General features: G+C 36.7%; 2 protein-coding genes across 5 annotated transcripts; one reads left to right on the forward strand and one right to left on the reverse strand.

The window, feature by feature from the left end:
* Window positions 1-980: 980 nt before the first annotated feature.
* LOC129731360 (tetraspanin-33-like) lies at window positions 981-4,515 on the reverse strand. The gene is made up of 3 exons (XM_055691264.1): window positions 4,310-4,515; window positions 3,213-4,247; window positions 981-2,346 (listed from the first exon to the last, which is right to left on the reverse strand). Exon 2 carries the CDS (start codon window positions 4,101-4,103, stop codon window positions 3,267-3,269), a length of 837 nt encoding a protein of 278 aa, XP_055547239.1. The 5' UTR covers window positions 4,104-4,247; window positions 4,310-4,515; the 3' UTR covers window positions 981-2,346; window positions 3,213-3,266.
* A 4,881-nt stretch (window positions 4,516-9,396) lies between these two features.
* On the forward strand, window positions 9,397-11,955 carry LOC129727838 (mediator of RNA polymerase II transcription subunit 31). 4 transcript variants are annotated; one of them, XM_055686055.1, is made up of 4 exons: window positions 9,397-9,581; window positions 10,275-10,422; window positions 10,726-10,815; window positions 11,324-11,955. In XM_055686055.1, exons 2-4 carry the CDS (start codon window positions 10,392-10,394, stop codon window positions 11,857-11,859), a joined length of 657 nt encoding a protein of 218 aa, XP_055542030.1. In that variant the 5' UTR covers window positions 9,397-9,581; window positions 10,275-10,391; the 3' UTR covers window positions 11,860-11,955. The 4 variants fall into 4 exon arrangements, with proteins under 4 accessions (XP_055542030.1, XP_055542029.1, XP_055542031.1 ...); XM_055686054.1 differs by having other exon boundaries at window positions 10,308-10,422; XM_055686056.1 differs by lacking the exon at window positions 10,275-10,422.
* The last annotated feature ends 11,666 nt before the right edge of the window (window positions 11,956-23,621 follow it).

The raw sequence follows: 23,621 nt of genomic DNA on the forward strand, positions 1-23,621 counted from the left end.
ATGCGTAATAATGGGATAGCTGTCAATTCGTTTTGTTTTGGTCATTATCGCATTCGTCATTTTGTCTCGTTTCCATTTCATATGTCCATCTCGCAAATGTGCTGAGAAAAAATTTACCTGACACTTTACCACGTGGAACGAAAACCAAAACAAACCAGTTTTGACACATACGTGTGAACGTGTTGGTAACTTCCTACAGTACACTCTGCTTTTTTCGGGTGTCGTCAGGGACAGAAAAAGTGTAGGGAGGGACAGGAAAAGGGTAGTTCGAAAAGTCAAATAAAACATTTTCGGTGTCAAGTGTCGTTTGAGTGTAGCTACACCGCGAAAACGAAAACGACATTATGTTTGCATCACCATAGCAGAATATGTTTTCACAGGTGAAAAAAAATCTACACAATACACGCTATGCATCGCGTCTCGTTGTTCCGGCTCTTGAGCACTTTTTGATATTTTTTGCCGATTATGTTCATAGTCTCGGATGAAAACAATATTTAAAACCGAACCAGCTGCTCAACACGCAGCATTGCAAACAAAACAGCAATTTTTTTATGTGTTACTCAACGCGTAGCACTAACACGTTCGTACGTTAACAGGTCTGATTTGTCTATAACAATTGATTGATGAATCAATTTTTTTTCTTTAGGGCATCTTTAGCGGTGGTCCAATGGTTGTTTTTTCTATTTTTTTAACTCAAACTTACTGTCGCACCAGGGGTTCTGCTGATGTGAAGCAAATATAAAGTGATTCCAAAAATACACCTCCACTTAAGATGCCCTGGCGAAAATTTCATAACATTTCCCTAACTTTATCTTTTTCAAGAATAATCATATTCCATCCGTATGATTTAAGTCAACTTTTTCAATGCATATATTGATACCTAATCCTAATCAAGATAGATTTGTTTTAAAGTACCGATTAAGAGAGGTGTTATAAAGTCACGAAATGGATTTTGTCAGCATAGGTTACGACAAACAAGATTAAAGAAGTCCTTCATGACACCAGGTTTTATTTATCAATCTTGACAGATATTCATATAATTTCGGTTGCAACCCTACCTGTTTGAGCTTTACAAATAATGACATAGTTAATTACTTCTATTATTTGATTCTCATTTAGGTTATTAGACATTCCTCTGTATTTCTTGTTCAACATACTGGCTGAACGTATATAACTTTCCTAATATCCATTTCCATCCAAAGAACATCTTGAATCGTAATTTGAGTTGGTGGTCCGACGTTTATGATAGAATTTTCACAATATAAAATCTATGAGATTTTCTCAGGGAGATGACAAACGGCGAAAGATTATAAAACATGTCATAGTAGTGAGATTTTTCAGCAAAACTTTCGTTTTTCAATACTGGAAGTCAAGTGCTTGCTGTTACACATTGCACGTTCAATTTTCAATGTAGAATAACACATCTTTACTAAACACAAGAGATATAACTATCACATTCGTTGGAAACAGTTTACAATGTCGGTAAGCAACATTACTGTTACGCTAGTCTAGTCATCCAAATATAGATACAATAATTTTCAATATTTGTAATTTCATTCATAAAGTATAATAGTAAATAGTAAACGTTGAGCGACATAGAAAGATCTAGCGGCAATGTATGTTTTTGTGATTTTAGTTACGTATTCAAGAGTCATTAACGTTGGCAATTACATGTCATTAAAATTATTTAATTGTATGATTCAAAGTTTAGATTGATGCAAAACATACTTCGAATAAAAGCAAATTATAATTATGCATCACTGCTTTATCATAAACACTTTAAAAAAATGCGGTTTTAGTGGTTTGAAATTGGAAGGCATCAGAACACATGCGGTAACTAGTAATGTTGCTTTATGTTGCCCGGAGAGTGACGCGGAACTATATCAAATTTGCAAAGTTGTGTATATAAAAAATATCAGTCATTTTGTTCTGAACATATTAAAAATACTATTGTTAATGTTTGAAACAGCAAAATGAGTTAGAGTATGCGTACTCTAGTTAGTAAAATGCATCGATATTAGGGCTAGTTACTTGGGTTTATAACGTGTTTAATATCAATTTATGAAATGTGAACGGTTTTTGTGTCTTTGTTTGTTGTAGCATATTGGCTATATCGTAAAATTAAACGTAAGTTCTAGTTGGATATACACAGGGAACACTAATTGCTGACATTTTCAGCTATTTTCTGCTAAGTCTTCACTTCAACATCAGGTGCTGGTCACCGATAGATGGCGCATATTTTATGTTCAGTCTCCCAACAATCGCGTGTTTAAAAACGAAATTACTGCCAGATCTTACATATCATTTAGTAAACATTCAATGGTGGAATCCGGCTGGTAGTCAATCCTGCAAGATGAAAATACGATTGAAGTATAAAGTATCAAATACAGTTACTATTTAGCACGTGTTACTCATATATTTGAAACATATGAGTAACATGTGCTAAATAGGAGTTTAAGCCGTAAGTAAAATTTAAAAAGTTTTTTAAAAATAGAGTTTTCACGTGATTTCTTTGATGGAATCACTAAACTTTTCTTGTTGAATCCGGATTGTATTCAAGTTGCAACCGCTCGAATATACCAGTTGATTAGTCACACAACTCAAAAACAATGACCGATGTGTTCCTTATATACGGTAGGACATACAGTGAGCAACAGAAAAACATATTGAACAAGAGAATACCTTACCTTGAACAAGAGAATTTCATTTGAAATAGTAGTATTTTGTTGAATTTTCATGTTTTACAGTTATTTTATATGAACATTCCGTTTTGCAATTAATGTTGTTAGTAAAATTAAATAAGCTATTTAAAAATGAAGTTTTTACATGATTTCTTTGATGGAATCATTATTTTTTTCTTAGAGACACATAAAAACAATCCAATCCATTTTTTTATTTGTCAAATAAAATTGCAGCGTAATAAAACTAGCATAAGAATGCAGCACAATTCAATCTGCTTGCATGTAAGTAATTTAGTTCACTTGTGCCCACGCTTTTGAATAACAATGAACTTTCTCACCACTAACGAATTAGTCACCTAGCAATACAACTTTAGCAGTGTCTGAACTGTTTGAATTACCGAAACGCTTTGAAACGATTTTCTCAGCCTTCTTTCGTCTTTTTCGTTGCAGGGTCTTTCTGTTGCACAACAGCGGCACCACAGTGCTAAGCTATCTAGCTGATATAATTGTAATAGAAGCCCATTCACTCACCAGTCATTATCTCCGCTCTTAAACTGCCCGTCCACCGCCCCAGCCCACGTAAGCTCACGACGACCAGCGACTTTTCTGCAGATCAATTTGACCTTCCAATGTTTTGGCCAAATAGATCACAAACAACTGACTGAGAGCTGCTCCCAGCGCTATGCCAGCTATTAGATACAGATTTCTTTCGGCCCAGACGCGGACAATTTCAATACATCCGCTTGTCCAAATTTTCTTACTAGCCGCTGCGACTGACTGCTGCTGAATATGATAGCCACACATAATATTGACCAACCCGGAAGAAATATCTGTGGCATTGATACAACAGCTGTACGGTACACCACACTTTTCTACACTTGGCGAGGAACAGTTGAAATATTCGTTCTTTCCCCAGTCCAAGTATCCGTCATTGCTTAGTCCACAGCAATGGAACTCTTGCTGCGCAAAATCTATTAGATTTTGGAGATCTGGATCATCACGATATGTTGTAATAATTTTGTCAGTAAATCGCTCTTCCAAAACAATGTTCATCTTATGTGGAAACACAAATCCAACGATAGCCACAGCCATTTCACACAGGAAAAACATTAAGAGACACAGTGAGTAGAACTTAAGCAAGCAAGTGTTTTCTCTTAATGCTCCCAGGCATCCAGCGAAGCTCACGATAAACACGATTCCTCCAGCAATTATCATAACTAGTGAAATATTCAACACGATGTCGTAAAATGTTTCCAATTTGATCAGCCCCGTAGCTTGCCATTTGTCAATGAAGGCATAGAATCCGATTCCAATCAGTAATCCTCCAAACAACCAGAACACAAAATTTAGCAGAAAAATCATGTATTTTACGCATGAACTCACATACGTAAAGTTCTGGGTAGGGTAACGATAGGGAGGCATCCCGATGCGAGCAATTGTGACCCTCCTTTTTTGATTTTTGTTCTCGTGAATAGAGCCAATCTTATATTGGTCGTCAGTTTGCCACACGTTTTCAAAACTCTTAGGATAATTACAACTTTCGCTGGCAGCGTAAATCACTTGCGTCTGAAACATAAAATCCTTTGTTTATTACATTCTACTTTATAAAATTTCATTCGTAAACTTACCACTCGTAACAAAATCTCATAAATATTTATATAACAAAGGAGTATTATTTGTCCTGGAAAAACTGCAACCTTGAACACCAGCACTTTGCTGTTGGATTATTCTATAACTCACTTTCTAAATCAAAATTTTTCTGTTCGCCTTCTACGGAACGACAGTCGAGGAGTGAAAAATCTCCATCAGCTTCCTTTGATTTCAAATGACTGAACACCCAGTGTTCCCAGTAAATGAAATTTTGTATACGTAAAACATAGAATGAAATCATACACTGTAATTAAATGCCACGATCACTTCGAGTGTTTTTGCACTTGACTCGATTCGTCACGTCACACTGCAAATTGAAGTGATTTAGTGTTGATTTCACAATGATTAACACTTTCCAATGAAATGATCTTGCGTTGAAAACTGTTCAATGGAAATCACCATCATGTTATAATGAATATCTCTTGTATTTGCACCACTGTTCAAATCAATTGAATTACAGCTGCGATTCCAATTGACAAACGTCAAAAACATAAAACGAAACAAAAATAGTGACGGTGGCGAAAGGCGCAAGCAGCACATTTTCCCCGGAGATTAAAAATTTGTTTGGAAGTAAGTTTTATTGAATCTTTGATATTAATAAAATAATAATAAAACAACTCTTTTACCTGAATTCGAATACACCGACACAGCGACAGTGGTCATTTTGTAATCAAATTGAAAACCTAGAATAAAATAAAATTGAAAAATCTAAAATAAACAGAAACCTTTTAAATTTATTGTGATTAGCAGATAATATTTAAATGACCAACATTTTGTATCTCAAACATAAGAATATCATAAAAGATGAACATAACAACAGAAAAGCTAGTGATTTGCTGTTGCTTTCACCGTTCTTTGCATTAACATGTTTCGAAGGATTTTCTTTTCACTTTGAAATGTTCGGCAAGTAGTGCGAATTCAACAGCAAATCACTTCACTTCGACGTGAAATTTTTTTACAGTGTAGAAAATTTTTAGCAATTCGGGACTACGAAGTTGCTGATATTTCTCGCTGAACATGTGAAAAGGGCCCATGTGCCATATGTAAACAAGCCACAATTTCACGTTTTTCAATGAATACAAGCTTATTCTACTCGTACAAATAAGATTTTTTGATAAAGAGTGAATTCTTTTATCAATAAATCTTATTGCTAAGAGCAGATTTCGCTTGTATTGATCAAAAAACGATAAAATTTGGCTTGTTTACATATGGCGCATGGGCCCTTTTCACATGTTTGGCGAGATTTGTTTTTTTTTTGTTTTTGCACAAGAAAGTGAAGGAAAGAAATATTTTTGCTTATGTCATTAACGTATTTTGACAATCTATATGAGAGTTTACGTGTGTGTGAGAGGCCTTTAGAATATCTTTGTGCTTCGTATAGTCGCGAATCCACGGTGACGTCTTATGGTTTGTTCATTTGTTATCGTTGTTGTTTTTAAAATTTCAAATACGAAACGAAACCGGACACGAAATCTTCTAATGTGAGTAAAAAAAATCAAATGACGATTTCTTCGCCGATGTCGCTATGAGCAAGCATGCACAATCATTAGCAAAGGCAAAAACCCGTCAGTTATGCCGCTGATGTTGCCATAAGCAAGCGTACACACTATAGACACTATATATACCTGCGGACTGAACCGCAGCGAGCCAAAATAACCGTCAAACGTGCGAGCCAAAATAAACATAACGAAAAATTTGTATCAAACAAATAACAAGAATATGAAAAACCAACGATTACAGTGCTGCTGTCATTCACTACGCAGGTCTATATATAGTGTCTATAGTACACACCCCCTAGCAAAAAGAACACCGGTTTTACGAAAATTAGTTAGTAGGCAGTTAGCTCACATGGCGGCGCATAAGTGTAACGTTTCGAATAAGGATTTCCCAGGATTTTTCTTCGAAGTGGCATATCTGTGTGTCCTAATAAGAATAAGAAGAACAATCTGCATCAATGGAAGCAATTGTGAAGTAGAATTACAGGTTATACTTTGTTTAAAGGCACGTTAAATTACTTTTTAATTTAATTACCCCTATTAGCGTAATCAAAAACTTTGACGTCATTACTGATCAAAATTTTGACGTTAAGTACACTATGCGTACTTATCAACACATCAATAACTTACGTAAATGTTAGGAATTTATAAATCTTTGAATACTCAGCTCAGCCGGAAATCGTTGGTTGAGTCACGACCAGTGCTGATAAAAGTCATTTTCTCCAGCAAAATTCTTCAAAAATTACAGTTAATCATTTTCAATTTTCACTTTCAATGATCGCAGCACTCTTTCAGATACACTAGATTTTCGTCCTAGTAACGTGTTGTTATACTCAGATGAAATAGATCGCGCGCATCGTTCACGGTTACGGAATAAAATTTGACGACAAATCCAACCAAATGATCTTCACTTCAAAGCGAAAAAGAAAAACAAACAGTCCACTCAACCAAAATGAACCTCACCGAAACACTTTTTCACTGACACTGACCGATGCCTTGACAATCTTCGTTAACTGATAAACTGATTTTGTTGTCTTGCTTCCAACTACCCGCGTTATCAAAAACCATAAAATGTGCCTAACAACTAGTTCGGGATATAGTTACGGCTGCGCGGGTTATCGTGTAACCATATGGATTATCATTCGTCTATGGTTTTCATTTATGCGGGTAGTTGGACCGTGATGAATCATGTTGGATCGACGGGTAGCGAATCCTGTTTTTTAGTTGGGTGAACTACAACTGGAAAATTTTGTCAAGTGGAGCGCCAAAGCATTGTTTCTTTTTGCTTTGGTAAGATTTCTTAATGTTACAGTGGTAAAACTATGTCAAAAATAAGCCTCTCTCTGCTGTCTTGTATATTTGGTCAATATTTTTCATCACATCTTGTTTTGAATTAGAATACTTCTCTCAGGAAGTTCGGCTACATAGGGATGTGAAATGAAAATCTAAAACCGAAAAAAGTGAAAAATATGTCCAATTTCAAATGCTAATAAATCGGTTAGTATTCGATGGATTTCCTTCGTTCTTGCAGCAATAGATTGGAAAATCTTCTAAAATTCTTCCAAAATGAAGACAATTGTAATTTTATTATTCAAACTATTGTACTATTGAAAATAGTTAAGCCTTGTCGAAACGGAAAATTAGACTTCTGATTGGTCGTTATAAGATTGCTTCCCAAGCATGGTCGACATAATCATATACCTTGCAGTTTAAAATATGCTATTTGGCCTATATAAGAGCCTGTTTCAGCCGAAGCCGCTCATAAAAGTTCTAGAAAGCAACAACAGTAGTCGTCCTCCCTTAGCAGCAGCACTAGCAGTGCAGTGGATACCAGCGATAGTGGATAGCGGCCACAGCTGTGGCATAGCAATGGATAGCGCACAAGTTGCAGCGGATCTCAGCATCGATAGCAGCTAGGCCAGCTGATGCAGTGGCAGCGGATACCAATGGTAGCGTATAGCGGCCACACTGTGGCATGACTATGGATAGCGTAGTAGTTGCAGCGAGTATATCTGACCATGAAGCATTTATGCAATAGTTGAATGAAAGTTGCAATTGCAGCAATCGCCCTTTTTCAAGGCTACTAAATGTATTTGGAAGAGCATAATGAATGGTTATTATTAAACTGCAACTGAGGTTTGATGCTGCTGCAAATGCACAGCAGTATGCGGTATATACGAAACAAATCCGATTTAGAAATGACTGACACGCAAGCAGCCGGGTTATCTTTCTTGTAAAAGTATTCTACTTCAACCTTGCGGACGTGGCTTTTCACACAACCCTCCTGTGATTTTTTTTACAAGAGGGGCTAGAATATAAGAAAAGATGAGAGGGTTTTTATGCCCGTTTGAGGAGGAGCAAACGGTATGCTGGCTCTACTCAAGCGGGCTTTTCCCTACTCCGTACAGATATTCGGCCCCGTTGTGCTTTGCGGTCGGGCCCTAATAAATATTAGAGTTATAAAAACAAAAACCAAGAATAAACCACCGAATTACGAGATTGTTAGAGCCGATCTGCAGCCCAGGTCATGAGCTCAGCACTGTTACTCGGTATAGGGATGTCAATGGCTCAATTACCACTGAGGAACTAAGCAATGAGATACCCAATCGAACTCTTAAGGCCCAAACACAATGGACACGTTTGCGTTGCGTTAACGTTAATTTGACAGAAAACGTATGGGCTAACTGTTATATTGCCTCAAACGCAGCCGCAACGTAATCGGCAAAAAATGACAAAAATTTTTTACAAATGATTTACAGTTTGGAGTGTGCGTAGGTGAAAAGTAACTTATCTCTATAGCCCCCCGTAGTGCCCAAGTGACACTTAATCATTGCCCTATAACAATACTATAATTGATTACATAATTCTGGGTAAAAGCTTATTTTGACCTAAATGCTTGTATATATCTCATATAATGTTAAAACAGTAAAAAGCGAGCCAATAAAGTGCTGCAGATGGCAACCCTTAGTATGCATCATAATTGCTTATTTGGAGCACTCTCGGATTGTCACTTCTTTGATATTTGATATTTAAAAAGAAAGCAAATGAAAGTTTTCAAACGTAACCCATATGGTTTATTTCATGCATTCTTTTGTTGTTGTTTCAACCACTGCTGAAATACGTGAATGGACAGAGAACACCTGTTTTCAAGAATCACTGCTCGTTTTAAGCTTGTTTTTGGCCATTTAGCACGCAAAAAATCAAAAGCTTTCTTAGAATGCATCCAAGCGCATATTAGCGCATATTTTACTGGCAATAATGCTAGTTCACCATAATGTTGTTGAACATTAGTAATGTTCGTATAAAGTTAATACGCATTAAGTTAGCTGATACAGAGCTATTTGGTATTAGGAACGCGGAAACGTATTATTTGAATGATCTTTTTCTGCTATAACCCAACGAGCGGGAGCCCAACTAAAACGTAGGCCAACGAGCGAAACTCGACTGTAGTTATGAAAATTTGGGAAATATTCGAACCTGTGATTCACATACTTTGGCTTCATGCGATGTTTACAACTGTCATCATCCGTCATTTTTCTGCCAAAAAGCATCAAGCCGAAAATCGTGAGAATCGTCAATCATCTCAATACGTCAAGTCAATACTTGACGCGTCAAAACGGGAAGTAGTTTTGTGAAGTGTATTCATAGATGAAAATTGCAGTGTTCCTCTAAAATAAGGCAGAATCCGGCATCCGGATCTTGCAAACTGATCTACTATTCAAACAGCAGCTATCTATGATGAATCCGTATGGTTGTGAGTAATTTTATTTTCGGGTTCTATAAAACAAAGGTGCTGTGTCTGTGTACCGTTAGTGTTGGGTTCTATCAACATTTTAATTAAAATTCATTATTTTTTCTTTAGCTGTTAGGATTCCGGGCGCACTTAGTATTTTAATAGAAAGATAATGCATTACAGAATCATTTAGTGTGAAAAATTGTTCATGTTCCTTGTTATGTACCTAGAAACTGACTTTTTGTTGGAGGTGGTTTTCCGTCATAGAGTTTGCATCCATTTCTAAAACAATCTTATTCTTATTTGTGAAAGAACATAGTAACGAAAAACAGATTTCACGTTTGTATATAATTGACATTTAACATACCCTATAGACTGCATAAATGTTAAATATTCGAAAGCGTAACAGATTGATGTCATAATATAAAAGCACCAAAAAATCGATCTGCCGACGCGGTTCTCAATGTACCTTTGTCCTAGTATTGTAAATAATCATTTAACATCCTTTTGCCTTCATTTATCTGCTTTAGTACCCTAGCGCTTGATTACGCTCAAGAAGAGATTGATGTGTTGTTGTTAATGAGATTAGAACCTCTACTGGAGTTCACGACTGGCCTCTTCCTCTTGGTTGGTTTGGTTGCTACTTTTTACACAAAGGAATTTGTTCTTTTCGCAAACGCACTCACGTATATTCCTCCGTAAAATTCCAATAAGTTTGCTATTCCTGTTTTCCTGCTCGGAACGAAGCTCACTGGCTACTACTGCACAGAGCCTTCGGCATCCTATATCGCTAAACAACTCTAGGATTCTAGGAAACTAGAGCGCACAATAATGGCTAATAAGATGGTCGGGAAGGGTAAATGTAAGTACTATATTTTTATTATTACCTCTTCTATGTTCATATTGTTATCGTCACCCATTACTGTACTGTAATTGCTAGAGCATATTTGATGCTCTCGTAAAAAGGTAATATAGCAAAACAAAACACAAAAATTGTTCATTGGCATGTTGAAAATATCTAACTTTTGGTACATAGCTAGTATAACAACTTCAGTACACACGCAAAATTTGTCTTAACTACAATGACAAATAGGATTTGAAATTTGAAAGTAGTTTCTTGTGGATAGGGAAGTACCCTTTTAATAAGCTTCTATTCTAATTCCAGTGCCCGTTGAATCAGAAGATGCGCAGAAGTTGAGGTTCCAAGTAGAGCTGGAATTCGTCCAATGTCTAGCAAACCCCAACTATCTTCACTGTAAGTATCATTCACCAGCGCAGCATCGTACTGCGAGAATGTTTTTTTTTTTTTTGGAGGGCGAGATTAAATTTGGCAATAATGTCTTCCAAATTTTCAAGACAACCTATTTCGATTGCTGAGAATTTTTGAATTGTAATCGGTTAATCGGTTGTTTAATTTATAATTCCGATCATAAAAAAATTGACTGTTTTTTTTTGTTTCACGTTTTCTCGAGAATATCGACAAAAAGGCATAATCAACTACCCAGGCATAAACAAACTACCCTTTATTCTAAAATTTAAAATTCTAATAGAGGAAAAAGATATACACCCTCAATGTTTTAATTTGTGGTATGGGGGAGTTAAATAAAATCAGTTTGCTATTACTTCGATACCCGGGGTATTGATAAAAATTTAACTACACAAGTTCCGAGAAAAATAGGGATCATATTCTAACCGGCAAAACACAATCGACATTCATCCTTCTTACTGTAACATGATCGGATTAAGTTTGCTTTTCTGTTTAGTTCTAGCACAACGTGGATTCTTCAAGGATAACGCTTTTATCAACTATTTGAAGTATTTACTCTACTGGAAAGATCCCGAGTATGCTAAGTATCTGAAGTACCCGATGTGTTTGTATTTTCTGGATCTGCTGCAATACGAACATTTTCGGCGGGAGATTGTCAATGCGCAATGTTGCAAATTCATTGACGATCAAACTATTCTGCTATGGCAACATTACACTCGCAGGCGAACGAGACTTTCTTCGCTGGGAACCACTAGTCTTACCGGGCTGGCTGTTGGAGGTCAACCTGTCGGTGGTGGTGTTCAGGGTACACTACTATCGAACGAACCCGTTCCGTTAGCGACCAACAATAACAACACTAATAGCACAAATGCAAACAATATTCAACAGCAGCAACAGCCTCCTGCACAGCAGCAACAACAGAATGGAGGACCTATGGTCCAACAGAATGGGTTGCCTAATAACACCGCAATTCCGGGAGTAGTCTTAGGGGCTGCTGGCGGAGGAAATATCAGTGGGCAAAAGGTGTCTTAGGCTGGCAGTTTGATGTGTACAAAGTTTCGCGAAATTTAAGTTTACTTGTGTAAAAAACTGTTTTTAATGCTTATAATAAAATATATTAGCATAAAAGATGATTAATTATTGTCCCATGACAGCTCCCAGCAATACCATATAGCTCTGAACATTACTTATCGCACAACTTTCAGCATTTTGATTTTGAGTAGCATTTCTTGTTTGCTACGTAGCGTACAGTTGAATGAAAAAAAAGGTCAACCGATAATCATCTGCCCGTTGCACGTTTCTCTTGTATATTTGCCATTTCACAGTTTAGTAGCTACTGAAAAGGGTTTCTGTTTTGGCCCTGCAGATGCAGTTAGTAGTCAATTCAACCATCCATGAGAATGTCATTTCGCAAATTTCACTTTCGTCGGTTGGGCACTATGCAGAAGCAGGCACCGCGAGAAGACTCACGGCACTATAATTGTACACCCGCAAATTTATTCCAAATGGCCGATGAGGTAGCTTTACAACGAAACGTGATACCTTTGTCTTTCTTTTTCACCAGTTTTCGCCTACAACAACCGCACCTCGTGTCTGATAGCGGCAAAAGTGGCGGTGGATAAAACGTGATCGAACTGCAGGATGCAATCTATTATTGAACGAGCGCCGATACAGCTGGAATGTTTCGCTAACGACGGAACAAACATGGATGGGAAAGTCTCAGAAAACCTGTTGGAACGTGCGCGTATCAATTATGGAGCTCTAGTTATTAAATGATCGAAGGGTTATTTAATTCAATCCATAAGGTGTGCGAATGCAGCGGCATAAAGCCATTTGACAAAAAGGTGAAGCAGGAATACAATATAGGATTTGATCAATTCAAGTTTTTCTGAAAAAATAAATAAATAAAAAATCAATTCCTTCTTTTCGTAAATTAAAACTTTGTGTTGATTTTCATTTTTTTTAGTAAACAAAATAAAATTACTTTCTATATTTTTTACAAGTCATTTTTAATCCCCTACCACTCGTTCTCAGGCAATTTTGTTATACAACCAACTACAATACTTTGAATAAAATCTATGCCAAAATGCATGCGAACTTTTAAAGAACTCTCTCGTCTCTAAAAGGCTTTTCTCCATCTAAAAAAAACTCATTTTGCTAAGCCAAAGTGCAAAGTTTCATCCGAATCAAAAACGATCGAATACATTCTGCGTATTTCCAGACCATTTGGTACGATTTTGCTCTAGTATTACCATACCAGCTTTTTAAAAATGTTTTTGTGGAGTGTAGTATTCTGATTTGTCCTCATTGCGTTTTAGACATTTATTTTGTAACTATTTTGTGCTCCTGAACAGGGCTCCTGATTCCTGCATTGAATCTTCATTCGCTTCGTGAACCGTTCGCTGTGGACTAATGTCAATGTAACACGAACGCATACTTCATCGGGCGCGTACATGTGTTCGGATGAACTGAAACGATCGATTCGTGTCTTTCCCTTTTCCTGCTGTTTCTCATTATTTGCCGATTGGATACGGTTTAAAATCACATCGATGCAACTCAGTAAATATTTGTATCGGTTCACCGTGGCATTGATAGATTCATCATGGCAAATAAAATCGGGACGAAGACAAAATAGCATTCGCATCGAATCGTTCACTGAAGCTTACCAGAATTTCTGAGCTTGTTCGTACATTTGCTGGTGCTATGAGATAATAGGCCGTATGAGTTAGGCCGAAAATATACTGGCGCGTCTTGCACTGCGGAGACGGTTCGCCTTGCCGTGGGTTAGCTGTACATTAACCTGCGGCAGGGCTTTACTTAGGGCTGTACATTAGCCTACGGAGCTAGTATGTTCACGGCCTTAAAGCGTTGGCTTTATTCGCCGCTGCAAATACTACGAGACAAGCAGGACAAACTTTTTTGTTCATACGGCCGGGATCAAAAAAGCTTTCATTTTTGTATCTATGTCGTGAAGATTCAATAAAACAGCGAGCATAGTTTCTTAAGAAAACAATTAATGTTGGAAATCATACAAAATTTAGTTGAATTTATTATGATTGACGACGGGGAACATATTGTTCATATTTTTCTCGGTTTTTGAAGATGCATGGCAGCGCCGTGTTAGTTGTAAATTAATTAATTGTAAATTAATACAACTGATCATTTACTTAATTTGCGAGGTCTGTCTCATTTATCTAGAATTTTTAAAAATATTCCAATCCGAATAACCAAATTTTTGAAATAACCGAACAGTTAGTGTGCTTACTAATAATTCTTGTACTAGGTAAATATGGTTACATAAATATTTAAAAATTATTTTTTTGAATGATATTATAAATATTTAAAAATTATTTTTTAATCGATGTTTGCAATATACGGTAAATAATTAAATTGTAGCTTCAACCCTCTAGTGCCCAAATTAATTTTCAGACGGACTTCGAAAAAATCACTTTGAAACTTTATAAACATTTTTTAAGTATTGATTGAAACTTTTTAGAGGTTCAACTGAAGACCGTCTAAAGGCGGCACTGAGTACTAGAGGGTTAATTTATTTATCTTGGAGATGAAAAAACGAATTTGCAACCAACAGATTTTATTTAAAAGGTATAGCGCTTTCTTCAAAGTGTTCTCATTGCTCGGCGGTGGTTTTTCTTAGTTTTATTTTCGGGGTGAAAGATGCGATACAGCGTAATAATCTTTTGCATACGCTTAAAGATAGGTTTGGGCATAGGAAAATGAATGTTGATTTAGAAAAACGCAAAATGGCATATTTTAACAATCTTGTGTGCTGGGTTGGCGTGCATAAATAAACTAAGGTTGCTTCATAGGCGTTTTTTTAACGCGGGTTTTTTACGCGAATTCCGGAATTTACGCGGTTTTTTTACGCGACACGTATCCCTCGCGTAAAAAGCGACTTTAGTGTATAGAAAAATTACTTAAGTTATTTATACAAATTTACATTTGTTGCAAACCCGATCAGAAAGAAAAAACAAAAATGTAACAGAAGTTGTTAGTTTGTTACGGGAAAAACCTTCCAGGCTGTGTTTTCAATTTGGTCCCGTTAGGTGTTAAAATAACAGAAATTATTCTACTAGTTTCTAACACATATTAAAATTTGCTACTAACATATTAGCTTTCTAACAAAATAAGATAGTATATAATACAATATAATAACAAACATTGTTAGAAACAACAGGTTTTGATAAAAACGAAAAGTTAGTTAGACTTGTTTCAGAACTACTTCATTACACGTTTTGTTATTATATATATTCAGATTCAATTTTGTAATCAAAATTATATGGAAAAATACAAAATTGTATCAAAATATGTTATTTGTATCTCACGTTGATAGAATTTTGTAATGTTTTAGTTGTGCTCTTCTGACCGGGAAGACAATTAATTTTACCACAGTTGAGAAAAAAATATTTCAACGTTCAATACTTCTATTGCTACATAGTAGCAATAGCATAGTAGACAGACAGATTTTCAAAATGATTATGAATTGCATGATTACGAAATTGTGAATATGTCCGCCATTTTGTATGTTTCTTTTGTCGATTTTTTTTTTAACTCTTAAGTTACGTTTGAATAAATACAAATGGTTGTTTCTTTGTGTCGCTTGAAAACATCTCAAAAAAAAAACAAAAGAAGAAACCCTTTCTCAAAAGTAAAAATCTTTTCTATTTATTTAAACGGAACAATTTGATACCCTCTACCTGTATCTTCTTGGAGACTGTTTCCGCGTCCTGGCCTAACAAGAGCCAACTAGATAAGCTACGGATCAAAGCAAATGACTAAGGCCGTGAACATACTACTTATTCAATCAGAAGCAACCCGCCGGACATAGTCATATATATATATTGCATTTTTACGTAAGCGCCAAATTTTCAAATTTCATTTATTTACATATTACTATAATATAGAAAATCACCTTCAAGATGCTTGTTGCCGTTTCCAAAAATTTTGATAAATAACTGAGAAATATCAAAAATAAGAAGTGACGTTAGCGCCACTTTACATAGAAGTGACGTTGAGGTACGAATAAGATAGTGTATCATGCTTGTGGAGTGCATAATTTTATTTATATCCTTGCTGCTGGCTACCGACCAGTACGCATGGCAAACTAGACTATTCAGGCGTATCAACGTCACTTTTAGTGCAAAACTTTGAAATGGTTTTGCTGTTTTGCAAGAGAAGTGACGTTGGCATTAAAACTCAATGCGTTTACATAAATAAACGTGTTAAAGCAATGGGGTATGTTTTTCATCATATTTACTCAGATTCTATCAGATTAGTTTGCGCAATAAAGCGCTTCTGTTAATTTGCAAACGATTTAGATCTGTAGCGATTTTGTGCTTTTGGCGCTTACGTCAAAATCCTAGCCCACGGCAGTATAAGCTTCTTCCTCGGCAATTTTCATTTTTCGTTTGGATTCGCCCCGAAGCATCATTGCGATTGGTAATACCATTCACGGTGAATATTCATCGGCATTGATCTGGGTCACAAAGGCTTCTGAAACGATGCATTCCCATCCGATCGCTCAATATCGCTTCGGATGACTTGAGTAAATCGTAGCCAATACGAATCAAACACGAAGGTGATCATATTACGTTTTAATAACTATTCATCGCCCACAAGCCACTCATAACAGTTCAGTTCACTATAGGCGTTGTTTCCATTGCTGAGTGAATACACTGTTGCCACGTGTTGTTGTGCTTCGGCAATAATGAATGAATACGAATGCAACGAAGTGATATTCAGCAGCCCTGCTCCTGAATACATTTATACTACAACGAAAAACGGAGCTATATGATATTACGGGTAATTTTCCATTCAGATATGTCTCATTTTCCTACGGAACCATCGCAATACAATAAGAAAATTTAATAGCAGTAAAAACAGAAATCAAAAAGTCCCTTCATGCAACTTATCTTCTTGTATTTAAGAGAGATTCCACCGAACCTGTTTCAGGGCGTTAACATTGACATTGAGGTAAGCAGTATTTATAGGAAAACAACATGTAGTTCGTTGCAATTTGAATGAGAGAGCACTCAATCATCCGGAGCAATTAGGGGAGTGAAACCTAATATCTCCGATTAATGTTAGCTAATGAGCATCCGGCAGTCATTATACTGAAGGAAAATAAATAAATCTGAATAAAGCTGTAAATGTTGTGTAAGGAAAAAAATTAATGAGGAGATCGGCTATATCTGAAAATAAAGTCATAATAGCAAATACTTATCACATGACAATTTTGCAATAGGAAGTAGTCGAAGTAGTGTAATTTGTCCATTATACAGGGTATTCAATTAGTTCGAATACACTTTTAAAATGTGTTAAAATATGAAAATACATCATATTCTTTTCTGATCAATTTATATCGAGGCAAAAATTTATTGAGAACCTTTACGACATATTAGCTTGGAGCTAGGACAGGACGTAACAAGAGAAACCAAAAATCACCCAAAGTTCTGTCAAAGCGAAAGCCCTCTCTGATTGGTCGATTTTACTCAGCGCACTGTTAAATTTTATTATTAGACGGTACGGTTGGCCGTGCTGCGAAAACTATCGGTATTTTTTGTTCACACGGTTTTTGCTTACCAAGTGAATGAACAGCTTTTGGTTCAACAATTTTTTGAAACTTTTTCCTACACTACTGTGTAGCTTCTATAAAAATCAACATTCGAAATGTTATTGATGTTTTTAAAACTACGTATGATAAACAATAGCAGATTAGTTTTCATGAAAGCAAGAGGAACCCAAAATGAGTTAAAATTATGGCTGGTTCAAATAAATTTAACATATATCTTTAAATCAATTAAACTAGGATTATCAAATGAATTGATTAAAATTGAAATCCAGAACATGGAAAATCCTTTATATTTATATTTTGCTAATTGAACATTTTTGGAAACACTGGCAAGCGTCGTGCCGAAAAATCACAATGTTTCATGAGGGCAATTTTGAACGAAAAGAAGAATAACTAGAAGCCACTTGTCACGTTCTGTCCTAGGCTTGGAGCACCCTTCTTTGTATGACGAGCTTGAGATGTTCCTCTAAAGAATCGTACGCGGCACGCATCTAATCCATCTCGTCTCAGATCTTGGAAATGAGCTTCTTGTATTGGTCTATAGTTCTCACTTTATGTTCGCTCTGCTTGGCCAGCATGTATGACCACACATAAAAATCCAGGAGATTAAGGTCCGGGTTGTAGAGCTTCGGAGCCGTAAGGTTTCAGAGTCCGCTTTGACAAGCGGGTGGTGATAGATTCGAATCTTAGTAGAACCAAACCAGTTGTTGGCAAAAAGATTTTAAGTACGGATTTATTCTCAGGCTCTTTCACACAAAACCTTTCTCCAGACCTAATAACCACTGGTCTAAAGCTTCGATAGTATCATAGACTATAGCACGTTATATGATGTTAGAAAGATAGCTTGCAAAAGGAGATGATAAGGTCGATAAGGAAGGAAGTAGCTTACTAAGTTTGAAGGAGAGGTTACTTCTCAGTAAGTAACACTACAAAAAGGTAAAAAAACAAAAATGTGCAAACAGCAAAATCGTGCGGACAATGCCACAAAAAAAATAGGTCCTGACACCACGCTTGAACACTATACCACAGACAAATAGACGTACCATGAAATTTATTTTCGTGGATCAAAATAACGGTCAATTCGAGGAGTGGTGGGCACCATTCCGCTAATTCGCTAATCAGCGACGCTAAAATTCAGTTAGCGATTTAGCGATTTCGCTAATTTTTGAGCTGGTTAGCGAAACTGTTAGCGTCGCTAAAAATTTGGCCATCGAAACGCTAATCGCTAATTCGCTAAATTTTGTGGAGAAGCGACAATAGAAATATTTAGAAAAACTGTGAATTGCTGATGGCGTACGTAAATTGCTTCGAAAGATGAACATACTTTACTGCGAAAGTTACTTTTGTCAGTTTTTTACCCTAGAATGGAGTTCCAGTTATCGTACAAGCCACAGGAGCATTTTGAAGAACACAACAAGGTCTAGATTGAATTTTTGGTACACCAAGAACTTTGGTAAAATGCAATGCGCTTGAAATTATGACAATTTTGGTTTTACGTTTTCGATTCAGATAATAATTGAATTTTCATGAAAACATTCCTAAGAGTATCAATTTTCAATGCAAGCTAAATAGCTTTTGTTATTCTTGTTTTTACAAAATCAAATATGAATACCGTTTCGTGAACCTCTTACTGTAAATAGCTTTAAAAAGTAATTGTTTTCGTTTGTTTAACCAAAACAGATCAAAACGGTCCAAATCGTACAAAACACGAACAGTAAATATAGCGATATGACTATTTACATATTAAAAAGTTAGCGATTAGCGAAAGTTCCGCTAATGTGGGTTTAGCGTTTAGCGATTATCGAGCTAAATTTTCCGGTTAGCGACTTAGCGATTAGCGTCGCTAAATTTTCGGTTAGCGGTGCCCACCACTGAATTCGAGTTTTGCGGAATATTCCCGTCGCAGCGGTGGTGGTGCTGATATGCTCTTTTCCTTTTGAACTCAGTTGACAGTTGTTGCGCGCCGTGCTGCCAAAACAGCAGAAAGGCTGAAATTTATCTTTTGTGGAATATGTCCACTAGGTGTCGCACAAGTTAGTAGGAACCATAATTTTCTTAGAATTTTGTACGGAGTGGTACGTCTGTTTGTCTGTGGCTATACGCCGTGTGGACCGGTGTACCGTTCTGTTGAAAGACATAATAATCCTTCCCGTAGAGGTCCCGAAGTGCCGTGACTACAACCTCGGTCTTATAGTACGCGGTGTAGATTTACACGCTTTGCGATAAACACCAACGGGAGTTTCCCACGCCTCCGCGCGATGTTTATGCGGGACGGGCAACTTCGGTGCTCCACCGAATCCAGTCGTCTGGATCTTACATCGGTTGGCCAAGCCTGACTTCTGGTAACGACGGATGGTGCTAACGATGAAATTCAGCTTCACCACAGGATTTATGGAATATGTCACTGGGTCGCTCACCTCTCGCAACAACTTGACTACGACGTCGCGATACTCCTTCATCGTGTGCGCCAAACAAACAACAAATGACAGCAAGTCGACACCGTGCACGTCAGTTAAGGTAAAACCTCGTTGAATCCAAAAATGGCCGACTTCGAGTCGCCACTTCGAATTTTCGAAAGCACAAGATTCGGAAATAAATAATGCGTTCCCTGTGAAAATGCTATTTTATGTTTGCTGTGGTGAAGCAAACATAAAATAGAATTTTCATAGGGAGCGCAATGAGTATTTCCGAGTCTTGTGCTTTTAAAAATTCGTAGCGGTGACTCGAAGTCGGTCATTTTTTAATTCAATGAGGTTTCACCTTAACCTATATATGAGGCTAAAGCTGACTCTAATACCAATACACAGAGTATAGTGCGCACCTACAAAAGGATGAAAAGTTGAATCCAGCTTTTCACGCGCGTAATTATAGCGAACGCTATGATGCAATGTCCGTAATAAATTATCCACCCTCTTGATAACTCTGCTTCCATCAGTTTGTAGTCTTCACATCTTTTATTGAAAGAGAAATATATTTAGCAACATTTGTGCTGTCAATTCTTCAGAAATTCCAAAACTAATGTAAGTTCGCCATTATGGTGTAAAAAGCAGGGAAATATTTTTTATGAGAAACCACAATTTTCGTTGATGCGAAAATAATACAGGAAAAATAATCTGGTTGAAGGTTGGATAAATTCGATATAGAAATCCGCAGAGTTGGCCAGTTTGTCTAGTTTAGGCATTCTCAAAACGTGCTCAGCGGTGTTTTGGACAAAAATAAAAACCAGCCGCAAAAACAGATTCTGTTAGTCTTCCTCGTCCTTCACTCGGCGGAACACTTTTTAAATCAAAATGTTTGGTGGAGCACCTGAATTTTTAAATCAAAGAGAGAAACTTATGTGAAAGTCTCGGTTTGCGGCAATGCAAAAGCAGCTCACTCCAGACTTTGAATTGTTCGGCCGGGATGCCGTCCTTTCCAGTTGTTTTGTGACATTTTAGCTCTTTCCAAGCTTTGTTTCATCTCATCCAACCAATCCTTTCGCAAACCTTCCGAGTGTACTCAGTAGCAACTCTGTCAGCGGAAAACCGCCACAGATTACCTTTCTTCTGGCTGCAGCGAAACTCACCAATCTCAGGTCTTTCTCATCATTGGACGGTGAAACGATTTCTGTCCAACCCAGGGGGGATCTATCTGTCAAAAATCGTGTAACCAACATATTCGGCAACATGGTGTTTGTTTTGGTTTTTGTTCCTTTTGGTCATGAAATTGATCGATGTGAAATATTATAGAATTGGAATGTTTTCCATCGAAACTCGAGAAACCGCGGAAAACTTTCATGAATGTTGTTTAGCTATTCACAATTTTCCCCCATTATTGTTCATAGTTACAAACGTCATGGACCAACAAACGTCATGGACCAACAAACGTCATGGACCAGAGTTGATCTGCGATAACACACACATATATGAAATTTGACAGCAGTGAATCCCCTCTGGTCCAACCAATGCGTTTGAGTCTTCGGTAGAGACCTTTATATTATGTTTTAGGCACTATCCATATGTTTTATTGAACTTCTTCTTCACGTCATTCGGTTTGTCGTTTTTCGGTGCATATACATTGATCAGGCTGTAAGATGAGAAGTAGATGTGGTATTTGAATGAAGGTCGTTCCCGCAATAGGATCGGCCGCTCGGAGCTCACGTTAACCCGTCTTCGGCGACCGCACTTCTTGAATGGCTTCAACTTCCACCTTTACAAGTTTCAGTTCTAAGATGCCCACGCGACCTGGTTCGATCAGAGTTCCAATACTCGTGTACAAAGATGAACAATTGGTTTAACACTTTAAATTGCCTATGATTAATTTAATGTAATCAGCTTAACGCATTGATATCAAATTTGGAAAAACTAATTTCTCAACTGTGGAAGGCCAGTGATCTCTGAATAAATGATATTAACATTGAATGAATGCATGATGGATTCTTATTGTATCGATGGATCCTTATTTATAGTTAGAATTTTATAAGTTAGTCGAGCACGCCTAATCATTGTCAAATTGTGAAAAAAAACTTATTGTTAAGGGATTTATATAATCTCCCATGCTCGAAACCCATTTAGCTGTTGTGGCTCGTGCTGTTTATTTGACACAACCTTCGCAATCAGTTGTTAGAGTAGGGGAAAGGGGGGCAGTTTCGGACAGAGCTTAAAAAAACAAATGGTGAAATTTTCAACCAAACTGAAAATATTAGTAATTTGGCAGCCCTTTACAGATTTAGTCTGGAAAATCCTCAAACTTCTGAGCCGTATGACACTCGTTGACTTTTAATCTGTCGCCATTTTTCTACTTTTCAGCCCAAACGGCACATCATTTGACATATTAAAACAAAACAAATCAACTGAAAGTGTTTCGCACATGATAATCACTGTAATGAAACAGTGGGGCAGATTCATGTGCAATTCACTTGAAAGGGATGTTGGAAACATACGTAAATGAAAGTGTTTCGCACATGATAATCACTGTGATGAAACAGTGGGGCAGATTCAAGTGCAATTCACCTGAAAGGGATGTTGGAATCATACGTAAGTGGAGTGCGGCTCATGGATATAAGTTGATGTGTGCGACAACTTGAAACGAAAGTGAAAAATGATTGAATTCGATGACAGAAACTCTACAAATAACAATGCAGAGTCATTTTCATATTCAATTGATGAAACACTTGGAGGGAGCGTGCCCAGTTTTTTCAGTATACTATATAGTTTGACAGCTCTTGGTTGTTTATTACTTACGAAAACAACATAATGCCATTTTTCATTCATGTTTTCAACCGATTGACCTTGAAGTTGTAAGTATTTCTTTGATTTCTTTTTGAATGATTTAGAAATTTAAGTACACCAGTACTGCCCATAATTCAAAAATTGGCTAATATGCCATAGGCATCAAATCGAGAAAAACGCATTTGAAATTTTTTTGTCGGTACAGCATATTTTGACTGTTCATGACAACTTCATTATTGAGTATATCACCCTTCATATATGCTGGAACCTTGCCATTGAGTTATTTTTAACACAGCAGCCGTTTTTTTTTTTCAATTATAAACGAAAGGTCAGTTGACAAAACGGTGGGAAATTTGGATAATATCCATACGATGTGAATTATATCGTGCTCGTTGGTGATGAAAATGGTTTTAAATATAATAAAACAACACGGAAGCACAAGTGAGGATGAAAAGGACGACGAGACAATTGTTAATATTATTTTTCATGGTAATCTCACAATCCTCTTTCCTATTTTTTCTCATCGAATCCAAAATGAAATTTGAATCTTCTCTTTATTAATATTACTTCTATTCAAAGAGCTAATTATAATTGTTTTAAATGTAATGATTTATGACAGAAGGAAACAGTCACACGTTTTGATCATTGGGTGTCGCAGCACAACAAATAAATTCTTGTAGCATCAAATATTCTTCGTCAAAAAGTCAAATTTGATGCAAGGGCCTTACGATCGCTTACCTATTACCAGTAACCACCAAGCTACAACACACTTTCGTAAGTTAGACGAAACACAGTACAGTAATAATAAAGTGGTTCGTGAACATGCCACAGGTTCATATTGGATATTGGATATTAGCCAACTTCTCAATTATTTTCGATATTAGCCAAAATTGTTTCACATTTGCTGCCTTCCCAAATGCATTTTTTGACAATCGGCTTCCGTAGGGACCTTGTTTAGGGTATGTTCTATCACGAGAAACTGTTTTCTCGATTTT

This window comes from Wyeomyia smithii, chromosome 3, assembly GCF_029784165.1.
Source record: "Wyeomyia smithii strain HCP4-BCI-WySm-NY-G18 chromosome 3, ASM2978416v1, whole genome shotgun sequence".
NCBI classification, from domain to species: Eukaryota; Metazoa; Arthropoda; class Insecta; order Diptera; family Culicidae; genus Wyeomyia; species Wyeomyia smithii.